We start from the raw sequence: 19,904 nt of genomic DNA on the forward strand, positions 1-19,904 counted from the left end.
TAATCTTCACTCTCGTCAATGCTGTTATGCCGGATTAAAGATAATGATAAACATATATATTTATTTGTGAGTTAGGTCAGGACCAGATTGTCAACACTCCCGCTGTTCAATGTTGCAGCCAATTCTCAGCGACGATAAAATGGAGGTTGGCAACACTCTACACACAGAGTCTTTCGATGCTTTTATCTCCGTTTTGTTTTGTGATGTCGATTACTTTAGATTCCTGTTCTACTACAAGAGCATAGGTACACAGTATTCATCTTTTATTGGGTCTATACCATCGAATACCATACTGCATTGCTTGATGCGTTAATGTTGCAGAAGTCTAGTAATCTGGACGACAAGATCCGAACTTTGATCTCATGAGAAAAACGACGTGCAAAGTACATGTTCAAGATATGCAAAAAATGTGAGGCTCACATGGGATCGGCTGTTTCTTGCATATAATCTTTCAGATTGGAGTTTATATAACACAAGCGGTCAATGGTTTTCAGCTCATTGAGCTCCTGATCTGTCATGGACGACGATTTCAATAAATGACCAAAAAAAAAAAAATATTTATAGTTGACCACTAGATGGTTGTGTCCTCAACTGATTGTAACTTTGGGGTATTTCAAGACCCCAATATCTGTCTTTGTTTTTGTACGTTGTGATTGAACTGTACATACCAGGTGCAAACTCATTTACTGGTTAGCACAATAGTCTCCAGGAAGTATATGGGACACTACATAATGAGGCAGTGAACATTACAAAACGAGGTTAACACAGGGACATGACGCAGCCAACGAGAGTGCCGTGAACCACGGGACCGTGCGTGAACTTAACATTACACGGTAATGAGACCTAAGAGAAATAGTCCTGTGGTGCAATCTGAGATGTTTGAATTTATTTCGCACAAAAAATTGAGTAACCCCGCCCCCTTCTTCCTCTCCACATTTTGAGTGACGCCCCCCTGAAGTTTTCAATTTTTAGTGACCCCCTCCGATCCCCCCTCACATTCCTCCGAATACATGGCGAGACACCGGTGAATCGATAGTGATTTGACCCTGGTCATGTGATCTCAGTCCCCGGTAAACCGGTTTGTTGATGAGTGATTCGTGTTAACGGTGTTTAAGAGCCAAAAATGGGGTTCCTTCATCAGTCGCTCTCTTGTTTTGTATTTTGCATTGTCCCCTCCGCTTGGTTGTGTGATTATTAAGTCATCTTCGTCCTCAAAGAGGAGAAGCCAGATTAGTTATTGAGAGAGTTCGCCACTATTGACGGACTCTATAGTGAGCGATCCGGTGTGTGGTGTGACTGTCATATTATAATTAACATGACCAAGCATCGATGTAAGTTCTCAGGGAAAATGTTATCTTTTGTGGTCATAGAAACAAGGCTCACACATTGTATTTCATTATATTTGTTGTTCCTCAATTTCATTGTCAACTTGTACATCCTTCTAAAATATTTATTTTGAGAGAATAATATATTGGTTTTAACACTAGTTTATTGACTCCTGTCTTGTGTTTTAAATTTTCACAATTTACAGAAGTCAAATAGTCCCCTTTAGATAGTGCCTTTGCCATTGATATTGATATATTGCAACAGAAATCCTAAAATATGATTTCTTGGGTCAGAAAAGGGAGGAAAACATTGAGTGCACTGAGGTGTAAAGTAGACCTATGTAGTGCATGCTTATATCATAAGTGCTGGGAAAAACATAAGAATTGCTTGTGGTAAAAACATTTGTGCCGCCTATGGCGGCGCACCGGCACATGAGAACAAGGTTTCCAAATTTTGCTCATTTCTGGTGCATTGTGACAATTTTTTTTCACTTCTGTCTGTTATGACAATTTTTTTTCTCAGGCTATGACAGGATCAATTTTTTTTCCTTTTATTGCACCTGGTGACAATTTTTTTCCCCTCAAAATCCTCCATACCCCCCCGAAATCACATGGTTCTCCCCTTACCACCGGCCACTCAACGGCCACAAATGAGCCATACCTTGCATGAAAGAACATATCCCAAACTTTCTTTTTAGTGAATAACAAACGTTTCAATTCTATTCTGAGTATATGTAATCGTCGTTTTGAAATTGTATACACCTACTTTTCTGTTTTCTGAAAAATAGCCGTACCTTATCTTGAGGTGCACCGACATGTAAACATCCGGTGTCATTACAATGGTTGCGACCTTGAAAATCAAATGGCTGTGAGTGCGCATGTCCATTCCATTTTGAAATGAACTGAGCTGCTGATTTCTCCTTAGGTCAAAGTTCATGCATATAGAATAGATCGCCATGACCTTGGGTCGTCGGTAACGCTCACGGTACAAAGGAACGGTACGTAATCCTATTTGGAGCCGGTATGACTCCTCTCCTTCTACCTCCATGATGAGGAGAACACTGTATTTTACCAAACCGTCGATCCCGTACTCCCGTTAGCCAGGAATATGGAAACAAATTCCGATCTTTACAGAACTCGAGGTGACCAGGGCTGATGTAGTCGAAACGTTCAGGAGTCTAGGTGACTTGTAGCTGCAGGTAACCTATTAATATAGCTTCACATCCGTGTTAGATAAAAAATCCTTGAGCATTAAGGAGGAAGTACACATGGAATGTATCACTATGATCAGTAACATCTTGAATTTAAATATATCGATTCTTTTAAATGTTTTTCTTGAAGTAGGATAGGGTTGTCTAAATCTTGGTCAATTTTATGGGTTACTACCTTCGTGATTTTTGCAATTGTCTGCATGGAGGATAAAAAGCTTTCACCTCTTCTTATATAACATCACGTCACGGATACTTTTTAAACGATAATCAGTTGCACACCTATTGTTATCTTTTTGTTTGCGCTTGCCTTTCAGGCTATGGCATGCTGGCCACGATCACAAAGCTCTTGACACACCCACTCCACTCACAATATGAGTTCCAGTGTATTCGAAAGATTGTAACCAAATTCATAAAAAACTTTAATATTTGTGAAAATGCTTGCTTTGAATGCCCAGACAGACAAAGCTCAATCAAAGCAAAGACTGAGAAAAATCGACGCACATTTGACCAACTTTTGAATACTCTTTTAAAGCGATTCGGACAACGTCCCCCGGCTGTAAAATTACTTTCACGTACAAAGTATCTGGCTGCGGAATCTGATTTGTTTGTTATTAGGAAGTTGAAGGTATGAACTCTTCGATATGAGTGCTGTTTCGCCTAGTTTCTCACGTTATCGTAGTCTAAACTTTGGTTATATCGGCGGCAAGTCGAAAGTTTGTACTCTAGAACTGTATGCATATGCGTTCGTCTTTATGCAGCGGAAAACCCAGCCTTATATCCACTTAAATGTCAATGTGTCAAACACTGGTGGATGTTTGTCGACTGCCTGCTCTAAAGTCGACATCATGCAAGCATGGAGTTAAAAAAGGACCTACAAGATCAAAGTTGGAGCAGCCATAACGCAACGTAGTTTAGTCAACGCTGATGAGATTGTGTCACTACAGAGTAAAAAAAATCCACGTTCATATTCAAATGACGTGCCACTGCTTCGGCTTCCGGTCTCTGTGCCAAGTAGTGTTGAAGATATTAGAATGTAAGACATCTCAAAGTGATATGTCGTGGTTTCATTCAAACACCTAAGGCTCTTTTATTAATTTTCCCTTTCATGACGGACCAGTAAACAGGCTAAATACAATTCGGAAAATGAGTTTATCAGTGTAACTGTATGTAACTGGACGTCACTACAAGTGAGTCTTTACCTTTCAATGTAGTGCACAACCTCAACAAATGTCGGCCTCGGACTAAAGTCTGTAAGGGCAGGCATCGTTTTCTTTATCAAATAATGGGTTTGTGAGGTATTCAACGGCCATACACCTCATGAAGCTGTCCCTTTGCTAAGAAAGTGATATAAATGCGGAACATTGTTACGTCAACCTGGCCGTTTATTTTCCCCATTCAACCGAAATTCGACAGTAATATGAAAACGATAATCTTCAAAATTAATGTGTATAAATAATTAATTGAAACGTTTATGATTTGCCCATCAAACTTTCAAAAGCATTTCGCACATATTTGTGAACTTTTCAATAATGGACCAAATCATAGTCAAAGCATGATGTACAGTGAAATCTGAGTATAGAAGTCACACAAGGTACCATGAAAAAGTGGCTACTGATGCCTTTCTATAGGGCGTGGGTGTGACATTGCTTTCAGTGTGGTGGTGCATTGAGCGATGAAGTTAGGAACAGATAAAAGCAGCTATAAAATTCAATATAATTTCTTCTGAAAGAGTCATTTTGCCGATATGAAATCAGTTTAAACAGGCCCATTTCTTACTTTCCACTGAAAGCATTTTTGTCCGAGGTCATTCAAAATTAGGTATGCTGACCTTCACACATAGGATTTGTTCCAAATTAGAGCAACTGTTTATAGCCGCAGACCCCATAAGAGAGGTGCCCGTTTTTGATAGGGCTTTAAACATGTAAAATGCCATGTGTAACGCTGCATGGAGATCACTTTATAAAGAGGTGAGCGCTCTTTACTGTTGACCTCCTAGACATGTTTAACTGTATAACCTTGACTAAACCTGCCTTACTGTTGACCTCCTAGACATGTTTAACTGTATAACGTTGACTGAACCTGCCTTCAGCGCTGCACTATTATTCAAATTTGTGCTTTAAAAGGTTGTGACAATAGGACAATATTCAAATAGGCTTTCAAACTGAATTGTTGTCATAGAGTTTTTTGTTCTTTCTTTGACTCCAAGTCAGTCTGGCAAGCGTCCTTAAGTAGTGTCCTCTAAATGTTGAACTATGTAGAGATATGTCTTTTCCAGTGTCATTTCGCAGTGGTGTGGAGCCAAATAAGGCGATTTACTATTTATAAGGGAAAACTTTTTTATTTCTCCACACCACCAATGGACCGAGAGATTGTGATCAACAGGTTATGGGATTAGACAATGTTTAAGAACCAACATATCTGTGTGGTAAAATAATGTTACGTAAAGGGAGAGGATACTGTTGAAAATAAGAATATATCCCCATTGTAAATATCACACATATCAAAAGGGTATATGAAGTTCAAAAATTGGACGTTATACTTGTCATATTGTGAACGACTTGCATATTCTAATGATATGCAAATGTGAAGACCTGTTTCCCAACTTTGGACTCTATATTTTTATTGGAGAGCCTCTTATCGAAGACCAAACAATGATTTGTTTAAAATTTAAGAATAGAAAAATCGTGCCCGGTGATTATGAAAGATTTCAATTGGCAACGAACTTGATTGAATAGAAGAGTTGTGAACGACCTCATTTCTTTGCAGGTTTTGTAGGAGATACCAGAACTAAGTCTATCGCCTGCCAGCTAATTGCAATCACGGATTATAAGGGGCGAGTTTTACTGTTTATTATAGAAATGAAACAGGTATGTTTTCTTCACTGGTAACACACTATTCACAACGGTACATATCATCGATCCATCGTTACGTGGAATGCAGAACGTTTATTGGAAATCAGAAGAAAATACATTTCAAGATATTCTTGTTTCATTTACTGACATTGCTTCTTTTTAGATTTGACACAACAATACATGCATTCCAATTGAGACTGCACAGTAAGAATGTCTCATAAATGTAATGTCGTTTTTTCTATCAATTTAATTGATAACATCTTGAACTTTTGCTTTCTTGTTCTTTAATTTTGGAATTTCATTTTTCACACAAACGTCATCCTTTCGAGAGAAAAGATCAAGACTTATAAAATGATAGATTGTGTTGTTTTGGTTGAATATGAATGGTATTAGACTTTGTAGTTTAGTGTTTGCTGCTTATTACATGCACATGAACGATAGATATCCAAATACATTTTACTGCGTTCATGAGGCTTACGATTGAACAAATAGAATTGGGATTCAAATTTGAAGGACAGATCTTTAGGTCTTGTTATCAGATTATCAAAGCAAAGAGGTAAAGAAACAAGAATGTCAAAGGAAACGTTACATGAAATATCATTGTTGCATCCAAAATGTGCACATTATTATTATTATTATTATTATTATTATTATTATTATTATTATTATACACCTGCGTCTGTAACCTATGGAGTTTCGTCGTACAGTAAGTTTCGGTATCAGAGGACGCGGAGTCCAATAACTTTGACGCGGAGTACAATAACTTCAGGTGTTATTGGACGCTATTTGACCTTTGACCTCAAACACCTTTACGTCAACACGAGAAAAAGAAGAGAATATTTTACATTTTTTACAAAAATATATACTTTTTAACATTTAGTACTTCACAAAGTAAATCGTGGTCAGTCCAAAACCGGTGAATTTGAGTGAAATTATGCCGCTGGCGTAAAATTTCTACCACGCGCACTGCACAGCGAGGGTTGAAATTTTGTTCTGTGCGCTTAGCGGACGCGCTGAACGCGTTCCCAGTTTGCTCGCGATCGCTCACTGCAGTGCGCGTGAAGCATCCCAAAAACGCCTAAATTTTGACTTTTTTCAGGTAAAGTTGGACCAAAAAGGTGTATAATAGTAAAGTTATTCCCAAAATACCGGGATTTATGTCCGAGTACATCGTGCAGCGGAGGTATTGTGCGAGACGTGTAGCGTCGTGGACAATACCGTAGCGTACGATGTAGCCTACGAGGACATAAATCCCGGTATTTTGGGAATAACCTTATATTATTAGTATTAGTATTAGTATTAGTGTTTCTAAATAAATTTTACCTCGGACATTAAAATTCTTTGAAAGGTCAGAAATATTACTTCATAACTGCTTTATGCGATGACAACTGTGAAGTGTTGACACAACGATCTCTGCTTTTTCTCTTGCAGTTGACCGGTTTTCGTACTCTGTTGCACTGCCATGCGCTGCCGAATTTAGGTTGTTTGTTATTGTTCATAGTACTTTGTTGTTATTGCATAGTTTTCACAGTGCTGATGATACATGGAAGACTATCACCCATCAAAAGTATTTATGATCGACGCATCAAGCCAATTTCGAAAAGTAATTATTCTAGTCATTCGGAAAGTAATAAAACTTACATTGGACTACCAAAGGAAATAGATGCCATCAATGCAACGGTCTTGAAAGAAAATTCAAAAAACGTTAAAGGAATGTCAAAATCAAATGTGAAAACTGACAGAAGCAAGCCTAACAACGAAAAATTACAGGCTTCACAGCAGCTGATTAAAAAGACACCAAAGACATCGAAAAAGAAACACTCCGTGACGGCAATCGATGTGTACCAAAGAATAAAAACAGACTGGACATTTAACGCGACGGCAGCTGAAGAATTCAGGTTGCTAATTATTTTTGTCAATAGAACATTTATTTTAGGACTGGTGATATTCTGTAACAGTGCATAGATTTAAACTGATGTTAAAATAGAAATCAAAGCTGATATTCGGTGATATGGCAACAGAGTATAGGTTTAAGACGATATTTGGCAAAAGAACATAAAGATAACAACGTAAATCTATACTCTGATGCAGAATGTCACCTTTGATTTCCATCCGAAATCGCCTACAAAGTTGAAATTCATCAGTTGTTTTTAGATTTTGCCAAATTGCTCTTGAAATAATAATAATTGTAACAAGGATATTAATTTTTAACTCTTAAACAGTGAAGAAGCCAGGAAACAACTGTTCATGTAACATTATGCCATGCACCAATATAAAATGATGTGATCTCGTTTTGGTTGGACGATTGAAAGCTATGGCTTTAGCAGTATCAATTCCACTGTCGTGCGAATGTTTCCCCGATTTCGAATCAACCATCCAGATGTGGCCAAACACGCTAGTATACCTTGTGCTGTTTACTTTTTTTCAAGTGCTTTAATCGGTCACATTAAATTATGAGACCAAATCTGAATAATTTGGTGAATATCTTGTGGCATATTTGTCTCCAGACCATGTTGTGAGACTTTGTCTCTTATCCCTTGCCATCCAATATTGTTCAGTTGTTTTACAGTCATCATATTGTCACATGTACGCACATGCGCAGTGCATCAACATATAAACAATATCAGACATAATAAGACGACAAAAAATGTAATGACATTCATCAACCAACATGTTTTTTCCTTTGTAATTAAAGGCGTCTTCTGGAAAATGAATGCAAGAGTTCAGAAATGTGTCTCACAAGTCAACACTCTCTTAAAATAAATGATAGTTTGAATTACACGGCTGAAGAAAGTTCTATCTTGATGACGTCGTCAATCATGAATCGTTTACCCAAGGTAAGTCTATTTATTAATCCTTTGTTATTATGAGATGACCCGGGCGTCGAAGACAATCGTACATTTTGTGACAAATGAAAGAAATAAGTTGTAGAGACAAAGGTGGATGAATTATTTGTAATCGGCATGGACAGCCATAAGAGATCGGTATTATTGCGTTCAAAGTTTTTAATACACGTTTTCGTTGTAAAATGATATCAAGATTTATGAAATTATTTACTATATTATGCATATTACCTGATATACATAATCCAGATCAGTGTAGCAGCAGCAGCAGAAACAACAGCAACAACAACAACAACAACAACAACAACAACAACAATAACAATAACAATACAAATATATACGACTATTTTTAGTACTACTACTTTTATTAATACTACTACAACAACAACAACAACAACAATAATAAAATAGATAATAATAACACACTGGATACATGCTTGATGCACGATAATATACTGATTTTGTACATTTGCCAAATACATTATGTATAAATATTAGTAGACATAAACAATTGCACAATTACCATGTACTCTCAGTCTGCAAACATCTGCATTACGTACACCCTTGTTCTGCAGTATGTTACGCATATCAACATATGTGTTGCTTGACGATATACAATATATGTACCACTACTGTTGTGTTTCACATATGTATACACGTAAACACACTGAATGTATATCAATAATTATAAGAAGAAGAAGAAGAAATAAGAATACAGTGTGGCGAAATGATAAGCATACTCAACTACTCCCAACTCTCTGCCAATAATAATGACGATATAAATTAATGAAAAAAGTCGCAAAGCTTCATCTGATCGTCTTTACACAGCAAACATTTTTTGATTTGAATAAAATGGCCGATGAAGGATTTGAACTGACGCCCTTTCACTAATCCAGTTTTGACATAAAACGAAGAGAGATAACTGATAAGTACAAGTTTGCTGACAATCCGCAAATGATAACAGTGATGAGACGATCGTATGCAGTTGTTTGATTTTCCTCATTAGTTTACTCCTTCGGACGGACATACGGTACGTGTGTTCTCTTTCAGGAATCCCCGTACAAATGGAATATGTTCAAGAAGTGCAGTATTGTTGGCAGTAGTGGGATACTTTTGGGAAGCCAATGTGGAAAAGAGATCGATTCTGCAGATTTTGTAGTTAGGTATGGTGCTATTTCTTGACGATCAGGTAATGCGGAAGTACCTTTGTAGTGGTCATCAAAATGGGATTTAATTCAATTACTTGCTGCATAAAGCTGAGAATGCTTGTATGTATGTATGTATGTATGTATGTATGTATGTATGTATGTATGTATGTATGTATGTATGTATGTATGTATGTATGCATCTATCTAATAGATAGATGCATACATACATACATACATAGATCTATCTATCTATCTATCTATCTATCTATCTATCTATCTATCTATCTATCTATCTATCTATCTATCTATCTATCTATCTATCTATCTATATATCTATCTATCTATCTATCTATCTATGTGTGTGTTCATGCGTGCCTGCGTGCGTGAATTCGTGTCTGTCTGACCGTCTGACTGCCTGTCTGTTTATCTGTCAGCATGTCTCTAAAAATAACTGCGTATATATCTATATCTATCTATCTATCTATCTATATATATATATATATATATATATATATATATATATATATATATATATATATATATATATATATATATATATATATATATATATATATATATATATATATATATATATATATATATATATTCCCATGGTATTTTTCTCTGTTTGACGTCATCGTATACGAGTGTTTTATCGCGGAGCCGTACAACTTCGAGCCGAAGGCGAGAAGTTGTGCGGCTCCGCGAAAAACACGAGTATACGATGATGTCAAACAGAGAAAAATACCATGGGATTATATATTTATCACATGAACAGTCTTCTTATTTTTCTTTTGACGTGAATGGATCAAAATTATCGTAACAAATTGCATGAATTTCGTCGCGATTTGTGTTTTACTTACGCGGATTACTTTCATTTAAAGAGTAAAGCGGCCCGTCACCCAGGAGATACTTTCATTCATAAATCCCATCAAGCCGACATTTGCTATGTCAAATGGTATCTCCACCAACCAGATATACGGATTCTGTCACGTGAACCTGTCAATCATTGTCTCGCGCTGTATCGATGCCAAGGCAAGTCGGCCATGCCATCGGTACGGTGGACATAACTTTCATCGTGCTAGCGACTTATAGCCATAGTATCCAGAGTTATTCAGAATATTTACAAATAGATTTATAAAGTAAATGTAACGACACGATCGAAACAGTAATTCTCATTCTCGGAGATTCCGTGGCTTTTCAAAATATCACACAAGTTTACGACCGTGGCGAGCGCGAAAGATTCCGTTCGATGACTCACAGAGTGTACCTCATTGCATGTTTATGCCCACAACGCTTCCGTCACCGGTCTCTGCCATGCCGGTGTCAACTCGTTAATCCCGATCTCGGTCGTCAATGTTTTCATCTTAAAGACTTTGATGTTTGCAGTGACATATATCTCACCCGCAGATGCATCCTAATTTTACTTGACGGAAACTCTGTTTTGAGTGTTGTCTGAGTCAACTTTCGAAGTACATCGGATTCCACAGCGCTGCACTGCAGATACAGCTCAACAGCTGATGTCTTCGATAGCGCTACAGCCCCGGGCTACAGCCTTACGCCGCGCTACAGGTTTGATTCCGAGCCAAGAATTTACAGAATATTTTGTATGATGAGAAAATTTATCGTTGTTGACTTTACGCTTGTGCCTGTATGTCGCTTTCCCGAAGATTATACTGTACTCATTTATTCAGTTGAACTTACGTTGAGGAGTAGATTTCAGGTTTATCGCCGCGCCAAACGGGATCGCCAGGTACGACGTCCACATTGAGCCTTACGAGGCGACTCGACTGGATCGGCGGTATCCCCATTCGATTCTCGGGAATAGCTATAGTTTTAGCGACTCGAATTTTCATCGGACATGCCTTCTATGTTTCCATGTGTGGATTTATCGGGTCACCTTTTAGTAAAAATGTCATGAGAGCACGGCATCGATCACACAAATCGGTCTATGTTCATGTCGCGACCCGCATGTATGAACGGTACCGTGCAAGAAAAAAGTTCCGGTTGATGACGTACAACATGGGTAATTCGGATTTCTTATCCGTCCTGTTCTACGTCACACAGGTGGGAATTCGGGCCAGTTCATATTATATATATATATATATATATATATATATATATATATATATATATATATATATAATATATATATATATATATATATATATATATATATATATATATACATGGCATTTTCCTATATATATATATATATATATATATATATATATATATATATATATATATATATATATATATATACATGGCATTTTCCTCTTTTGTTCAAAGGTTTAATTGGGCCAAAACTCTAAACTTTACGGATGATGTCGGATCAAAGACAAGTCTTGTTACGTGTAATCCAGTAATTATAAGACAACAGTAAGTATATATACCAAAGCGTTTGCAAGGCATATTTTTATACTGGCGTTAATTTATTACTTGCAGGAAATGACACAGATGGTTGATGTAAATTGAAAGTTGAAAAGGTTACGGTGGCAGGAAGATTGCTGCAAGGCAATCGGAAACATGTATGGATTATTATACCATACATGCGAGTTTGCCTTGTCTTAATCTGTTATCAATTATGCCTATTCTCGTCTCATTTGTTAGTTCAATCCGTGATTGTGTTTGGAGTCTCAGACATAGAGTACTGCTGTATGTAAAGGGATTGGATATGTTCAGTGTACTGCCTGCTTTGTGTTCTCGATCATAGTCAACAAATATTATAAGATCTTCCTTTACTGAAAGTTTGTGGTCGTCAAAAATGTATGGGTGTTTTGTAGCTTTTAAGATCTCACAATGGTTGCCATGAACACAGAACATCGGATTTTTTGTATAGAGTGATCGTAAATTGAGGTTATCATATCACTGGTCGAAATTATCGTGTTCAGCATAACTTTACACGTATTGCCAATTGTCAAGTTAGGGAACTTTCATAATTCACGGAGAGTGGCGCAACAGAATCAAGGAAACGTACAAAATGTAAAAGCTGACACTAGCCTCCTGGTATTTCTTCTAAAATATAACCACCCCTCAGTTCATCGATTGTAAACTGTCACCCTAGTCAAAGTTATAGATCTGATTAGATTATCATAAAACCATGATAGGCCATTAAGATCTGCTACTAGAATTTAACAGCAAAGCCGCAACTCTGCACGATAGAAACAGTCTGTAACGTTTGGCTACTTTTAACTTTCGAATGGTGTAGTTTCTTGTGTCCGCCTCCTTACAGAATATTTAAGGGGGCGCTACACACAGCACAGCGTATTTAGTTAAAAACCACTTTTTTTGCAAATATTCATTCAAATTTAATTATTTTTTTAACCCAGGGTTTAAATATTGATGGGTTCACCTTTTAGCTTGTCACACAGTCTTATGTTTTGAGATAAAAAGTGTCAATTTATGCAAATGTATGTAATCACCCGATTACCTGGCTTCTCTTTCCTCCCAATATCAAGATTTCCGAAGAATTTAACTCCACTCTGGCTTGGAAATTGTTATAAGCCACTCAAAAGTTGCTTAAACTCTTTTTGGTGCAAGTATTCCACAGCTGAGAAACTTCTAACTGAAAAACTTTTAAAGAATGAAAGCTGACCATGAGCAGAACAACGTCTGGTTTGATGCCTGATAGCACAATCATCAAGTGAATTACTTGTCAAATTACCTAATAACGTATGTTCATTGACGATATTTTAACGAGTGGTCCAAAACTTAACAAATGGCAGGCTTTCAACTCTAATCGAACTTTTTCTCGATACTTTTTCTTATGCCGATAAAATTGCAATATTCCAATTTCTTCCGAAGAACATAGCAAGAACTCCATCCTGCACCTCTTTTGTAGTACTCATTATACATATTGTCACGTAAGTGCAAAGTCGTAACTGGCATTTTAAAAAGAATCACTCTTCCTCGGAAAATGATCTGATATGACTTGATAGATTGACTTTAAAAAGTGAAATCTTTGTGTACAATCATTATTCAAATTATTCAATACTCATTTAATGTTTTGCATTCACATTAAGTTCTGAAATTTGCAGCTATCACCTCACTGAACTGATGGAACGATATATATATATATATATATATATATATATATATATATATATATATATATATATATATATATATAACTCTTTGCTCTTGTTGATAATCGGACTCTTCAACAATAACACGCTAAAGCAATACAGTCTCATTTATTTGTCAAGACGTGAAGATAACCTTCACTTCACTAGTTCCTCGTGTCCTACAGAATTCAGTTCAAAATCACACCTATCGATACTTTTTACTAACTCTTTCATAACATGAGGCACTATATGAGGCACTGGCGAAGGTTAGGGGTACCTCATTCTGTAATGGGTTTTACTTGGTTGATGAGTAAAAAACTAAAATATGCAATGTTAGTAATATTGACAGTTTAAAATATTCACTAATCTATAAACCCGTTGTTTTTTTTCCTTTTTAGGTATTCTAGATTGGCCGAGAATATGACCGAAAAATTCAGGCAAGATATACTAACAGAATACGGAAACACAACTCTCTACATACAAGCTTTTTACCATTTACATTGTACCGAGACTGCCTTCCGTGCTCAGGATGTGTTGGAATCTACGCAAATTAAGGTGGTGTTTCCTCATCCAAGTCACATGTTGTCGGTCAGGAAATTCTGGCAAGATCATGGGATATTGAGTAATCGACTCTCAAGCGGTAGGCTTCATTTTTCTGTAATCACGCCAATGTGGCACAACAGCGCACCCTGTAATCAGCGTCACTGCGTAAATGTTCTGTTTACTGGCATGCACTCTCCATCGAAATATTTCAAAGATGTCTACATCTTTTTAATGTTTCGTGTTTATTTGTTGAAATATACATGTAGATTTATTCTTGAAGCAAATACTTACCTTCTTTTTCACGGGCAAATCATTTAATTGATCATGATGTTGTGAAGGGTACGTTTTCGATTTGAAGTGCCAAACATATGTAAATCATTCTGTACGCTTGCTAGTACTGACATTACTCGTAATACAAATCTCGAAATATCGTCTCGTCTTGAAACGGAATAAAGGTCAACGCCATGTACGGACTAGAATGTATGAAGTATGAGCGCAACAAGTCCTTGCCAAGTTGAGGTGCTTCACCCAAAAAACCGACATGCATATTCAGAAAATAATAGTAAGGCAATGTCCTTGCGCAGATTTTTAAAGATATCGGCTGGGGCTTAGCTCTTTTATGCTCTGATTATGTTAATAGTGCACATAACAAAACAAAATCACCATTCATGAGCGTGTTTAAAGCAATTTTATTCTGAAGGTCTTGGTTTCGGAATGGAAATGAAACAAAGCCTGACACACTGACTTGTGCTCAGCCATAGCCGGGTCACGACTAAATCAAATAGCAGATGTTTGAAGAAGGATTATCTCCTTGTATTACATTAGAAACAAGCTGACCTTGGCACGTCGGAAGCGCAGCTTTATTTATGAAACGTAAAAACATGGTCATCTAAAATTGATAATGTATCGTTTAGCAGAACGAATGTGAACAAAATAGCATTATTAAAACGGCTTAGTAATTAGTACAGCCATATTACATTGTACCACAAAACAAAATCATTCGCTTACTTTGATATACACCTCTATGGTGATGGTACTCAAACTTTGAAAAAAATCGGTCCATGCATGTTATTTTTACTGGCGATATTAGATTGCATCGTAATATAAATTGATTTGAATACGTGCAGTACTTGACTGATAGTTGATCCATGCAAATTTTAATTATGGCTGAAGGCATGAAAAACTGATATAATATGGCCATCTTAAAGCCTTACCGGCGTTTATCATACATGCTATGCCTGTATTGCCATTCTTCTATGTTCAGACGGTACTGATATGAACACATATTTTAACTAGTGAAAATACGAATTATATTTTCACTGTAACCGAACTACTTACAGCGACGCGTACGCGTGACCTTCGCTGGTATGCATGACCTTCATTGTTATATGTACATATAAAACGAATAAGACAAATGACAATCCCAAACGTCATTATGATTATGGTCAAAATTCTGTTGTTTGCAGTCATTTCATGGCATTGAACTTAGGCACAAGTACAGTTGTACCAAAAACATGCAAACAAACGTATTGAAAATTTGTATAATTTGCCGACACCTGTCAATTCACGGCCGGTCCCGTGGCAGTGCACGGTTCAGTGTTTTCGTGTCGTCTACGCTGCTGAAGATTACACCATGGATGTATGATTACACTTAAAGATATCGTGTACAGAGCATCATGATAGAACCGCTTTACGACAAGTTTCCTGTTGATGAGCTAAAAGTATCTAGGCGGTGAATTACATCGTTTACAGCCGTAAATGAGCCACGAAAATCCAACCGCACTGAAAATACTCGCGATAGGCAAGGTTGAAGGTGCACATTATATTCCCGATTTGTATAGATCTGTCAGTGTACAGGTCATGATCGTGTCTGGTGGCACCTATGCGGTGCGGGTTTCAGATACAATGTAGATCTAGGGAAAGTCAAACTTTCGCTTAGGTTTAGTTTAGTTCTATTTAGGCGAGCCAGGAACGAAAATATACGAGCAGACGATGGAAATACCTTTGAAATGTTTTATTCCGTACAGCAACAAAATCACAAACGAGTTACGACACTACGGCTTACAGTGTACTCACTTCATGTTTTCCCTAATCCGCTTACTGAGATGGTAAATTCAGCATATTTGACGTCTGGGGACATGTACAATTCTTCGAGATAAACTGACTGGTACGGGTATTATATCCACTGTATGTGAAACTGACTGGTACGGGTATTATATCCAAGTGTGTGTACACTCAGTGTGATAGTAATCGGACAGGGTAGTGAATTTCGCCCAAAGTCGTTTCGTAAATGACCAGCAATACGAAATCTTATTACCATACCTTTCGAAACTTTATTGTGGTTATCCTCAAACTCAGTTGACACGACGGGAGTGGTATTTCGGGGTCAAAGTTGCCGAAGTTTTGACCCCATGTTGAGGGCTTAGTAATCGGACTGCAATCCCAGAAATCGGACGTCGTGTTTGGAATGTGATTAGGAGCTAAGTATTGATAATTTGAAACTTCAAACCACCGATTTTTAATTTCGATGTGTTTAGAAAACTGTATATAAGAATATTTCATGGTAACGAGTTATGTTTAATCCATGGACGACTCAACTATATTTCGACGTGTATAGCGCTTAGATATCAGACATGGGCTGTCTCTGTGTGTGTTGCTTTCGGCACCTTGTATCGTACGGTGTGGCTAACTTCGCTAAGTTTGTTCAGTGAGTATTACTTATAATTGTTTCCATTGCATATTTTGTTTGTAATAGAATCGCACAGGCATTATTTAATAAAAATAGCGAGTATATTACATCGTATGGAATTATTTACGCGGTAAGTCACTTACTACGTTTACACAATTATGCTAAATATTGTCTGTCCGAAAACTTGTACACTTCTTACGTTCATTAAATGTACTTTTTTTTCTCGAAACAACTGCGCAGTTTTCGTTAAAACTACATGCAATCGTAGCGAACAATGGAAAGAATATTTTCAAAATCATTATTCTCCCCCACATTCAAAATTCAATGCTAAATCAGGACTTTAGTCAAAATTTCAGTTACTTTGACCTGACGGCAGTATGTTGACAGTATCACAGACGCGGGTCAGACGACAATTTGTGACCGCCGCTCGTAGCGAACTCAATAGCTTTTACCAAAAAAACTATCGAAAACGGGACAACAGTGTCACCTGACTTAAGACCTGTAAAACGCTATCGATACGGAGCGAAGTGAGTGTAACTAACAGTATGTCACTAAATGTCCGAAAACTGAGGTCGTCCGAAAACTGTCACACTGAGTGTATTCATAGATGTCGCAGAGCTGCTTGCTCTGTGCTGTCAGCTGTTCATACTCGATAAAGTTTGAGCGTGGCGCGAGTATTTTTGACCCGATTTTCGCGGCCTCATAACTTTCACGCAGGGATGAGGTTATGTATCAAAACACGAAAAACACACCCATTTTAGAAACTCCCGCCTATGTTTTACATCCACCGTCATTTCAAACTAAAGATAATCTTCTTCAAATTGTGAAAACCTGTGTCGACATCGTAATATTTAAATTGTTCGCTTCATAAGTGCTCCATAAACCCTTCTTTGAAGTGGAATGGCCCAATAGCGGAATAATATCAAGAAGTGATACGGTTGTCATCACTCCTTAGCAACCAACTTTTTATGAGTACAGCCTGAAGGAAGCAAGGTCGATTTCAAGTTGTTTCGTCGCTAATTTCGGAGCGTCTGTAGGAAAACAGTCCTAACCAAAGCATGCATGTATGATAAAGGGGTTATTGCACGAAGTTAGGGCGATACCGCGTCGTATTCTCCTGATGTGTCCGTATTTTGACTCGTTCTTGCTGCGCAACTCGTCAAAATAGGACACATCACTCGCATACGACGCGGTATCGCCCAAACTTCGTGTAATAACCCAAAGTATTGTCAAACAAACAGACGTGCATATGTATGTGTCACATTCAATTTGATTTGTACCCTTTCATCACGTTTGGAATAAATTAGTCCGGATAGGTATTTGCAAGAGCTACGGACATTCAAAGGTTGAAACCAAAGAGTTGTCTTGCAGTCTTAAAAGAGTGCATCTTCAAAAATGGTGACTCATATATGTTTGGCATAAATTTGTGTCCTCGCTTTATCTTTGAAAGAAATTGGCCCGTGCATGTCTTAGTTAAGACTCTAGACACAAAATGCTCGTCTTGCAGCAATAAAGAACTTTGTTGTCAAACAAACAGGTGTGCATGACATAAACATGTGTGCACGTACCAAATTTTGAATCAAACCTGTTAGGGAATGTCATAGGTTAGGGAAATGATAATTTGAATCAAAATTACACCTGACGGCCATATGGGGCTTTTTTCTCAAACAAGTTGACATGCATATGTATGACTTTGATTTGTGCCGAGGACGAAGTTTAAAACAAATCGATACTTTCATGTCTTACTCATGGTTTTGAACATATACACATGACAACAAAATGACACATAGAAGCCATAAAGTTGGCCAACGTTTAATCTTAAGTTAACAGATATTCACAGGCGATGTTTCATTTTCATCAGGTCCAATATATTTTACTTATTCATATGTGTATTGGCAAAGTATGTAAAATAAAATAATTTGATACAACACGCAGTTTACATGCTAAAGTCAATGTTTTTTTCCATCTCTTTTTACATTAGGTTTATTGCTTATGACAAGTTTTCTCTCATTCTGCCAAGAGGTACATCTGTTTGGGTTCTGGCCGTTCCAGGAGGACAAACATGGGACACCACTTCCATTCTACTACTATGACCCAACACACATACCTCGAGAGTCAAGGGTGGAAGGAAACGTTCATAACATGCCTTCTGAATTTAATTTATTCAAAGATTTACATAATAAAGGAATAATTCGACTTCATGTCGAGAAATGCTGATATTCCGAGCTCTTTTATTCTTGAGTTGTGAGTGAACAGTGCATTGTCTTCTATTATACTTAGAAGTATTGGGCAGTGTCAAGTTAATAAATAATTTACTTGCATATTTAATGCATATTTAAGTTTTGTAATTAGTCATGCAACTCTGAAATATATGCACCAAATGTGATAAAATCTGCTGCAGATACAGATCCTACAGATATCTGACCGTTTTGTAAAGCATTTAGTAATGTGAAGTTAATTAAGGGTTAATTTACATATTTAACGAACTTTGTAATTAGGTATCTAACTCTTAAATTGCGGCACCAAATTTGGTGAAACCTGCTAGAGATATTGATCTGATAAATATTTAATTGTGCTATGAAACATTGAGCAGTGTCAAGTTATTTAAGGGTTCATTTTAATATTTAATAAACTTTGTATTTAGTGAAATTACTTCAAAATTACGGCATTAAATGTTGCACATGTTGATCTGATAGATAACTCATTGTCCCATGAAGCGTTCAGCAGTGGCAAGTCAATAAACAGCTCAGTTGCATATTAAATAAAGTTTTGTAATTAGTGATTCAACTCTGAGAGTACTGTGCGAAATTAGATTCAACATGCTACATATAATGATATGACAGATATCTGATTGTTCTGTGAAGCGTACTCACTACTATAATGAACCTGTTGTAAAACACGTGAGGACACTGAGTTACATCTGGTTGTCTTATACATTAATGAGCTTCCTCACGCCTTTCTTTACAGTCAGGTCAGAATATATGCTTACGACTCGAAATTATTTCGCGTAATAAACTCTGTATATGATTGTAAACACTTACATAAATATTTTGTATGGATTGTTATTGGCGTAATACGTGCAAACTCGACCTTAATGTTCTTAAATCCATTTTATTTCCTCCACTATACAGAGAAATGTCACTTTGTATAAATATTCTATATATCCTCGTCAGTTAACTACCGTGTCTGAGATCAGAGACTTGGGTATTATCTTAGTTTCTGATCT

At 37.0% G+C, this 19,904-nt stretch overlaps 1 protein-coding gene across 2 annotated transcripts; it reads left to right on the plus strand.

Moving 5' to 3' along the window:
* The first annotated feature begins 2,231 nt into the window (after positions 1-2,231).
* On the plus strand, positions 2,232-18,897 carry LOC139125337 (alpha-2,8-sialyltransferase 8E-like). Of its 2 annotated transcripts, none has more exons than XM_070691431.1 (8): positions 2,232-2,323; positions 5,303-5,403; positions 6,820-7,286; positions 8,084-8,225; positions 9,282-9,394; positions 11,672-11,761; positions 13,845-14,086; positions 18,660-18,897. In XM_070691431.1, the coding sequence occupies exons 2-8, from the start codon at positions 5,395-5,397 to the stop codon at positions 18,893-18,895; spliced, it is 1,299 nt and encodes a 432-aa protein (XP_070547532.1). In that variant the 5' UTR covers positions 2,232-2,323; positions 5,303-5,394; the 3' UTR covers positions 18,896-18,897. The 2 variants fall into 2 exon arrangements, with proteins under 2 accessions (XP_070547532.1, XP_070547531.1); XM_070691430.1 differs by having other exon boundaries at positions 2,285-2,524.
* Positions 18,898-19,904: the final 1,007 nt, after the last annotated feature.

This window comes from Ptychodera flava (assembly GCF_041260155.1).
Source record: "Ptychodera flava strain L36383 chromosome 3 unlocalized genomic scaffold, AS_Pfla_20210202 Scaffold_25__1_contigs__length_14229661_pilon, whole genome shotgun sequence".
In the NCBI taxonomy this organism is placed as follows: Eukaryota; Metazoa; Hemichordata; class Enteropneusta; family Ptychoderidae; genus Ptychodera; species Ptychodera flava.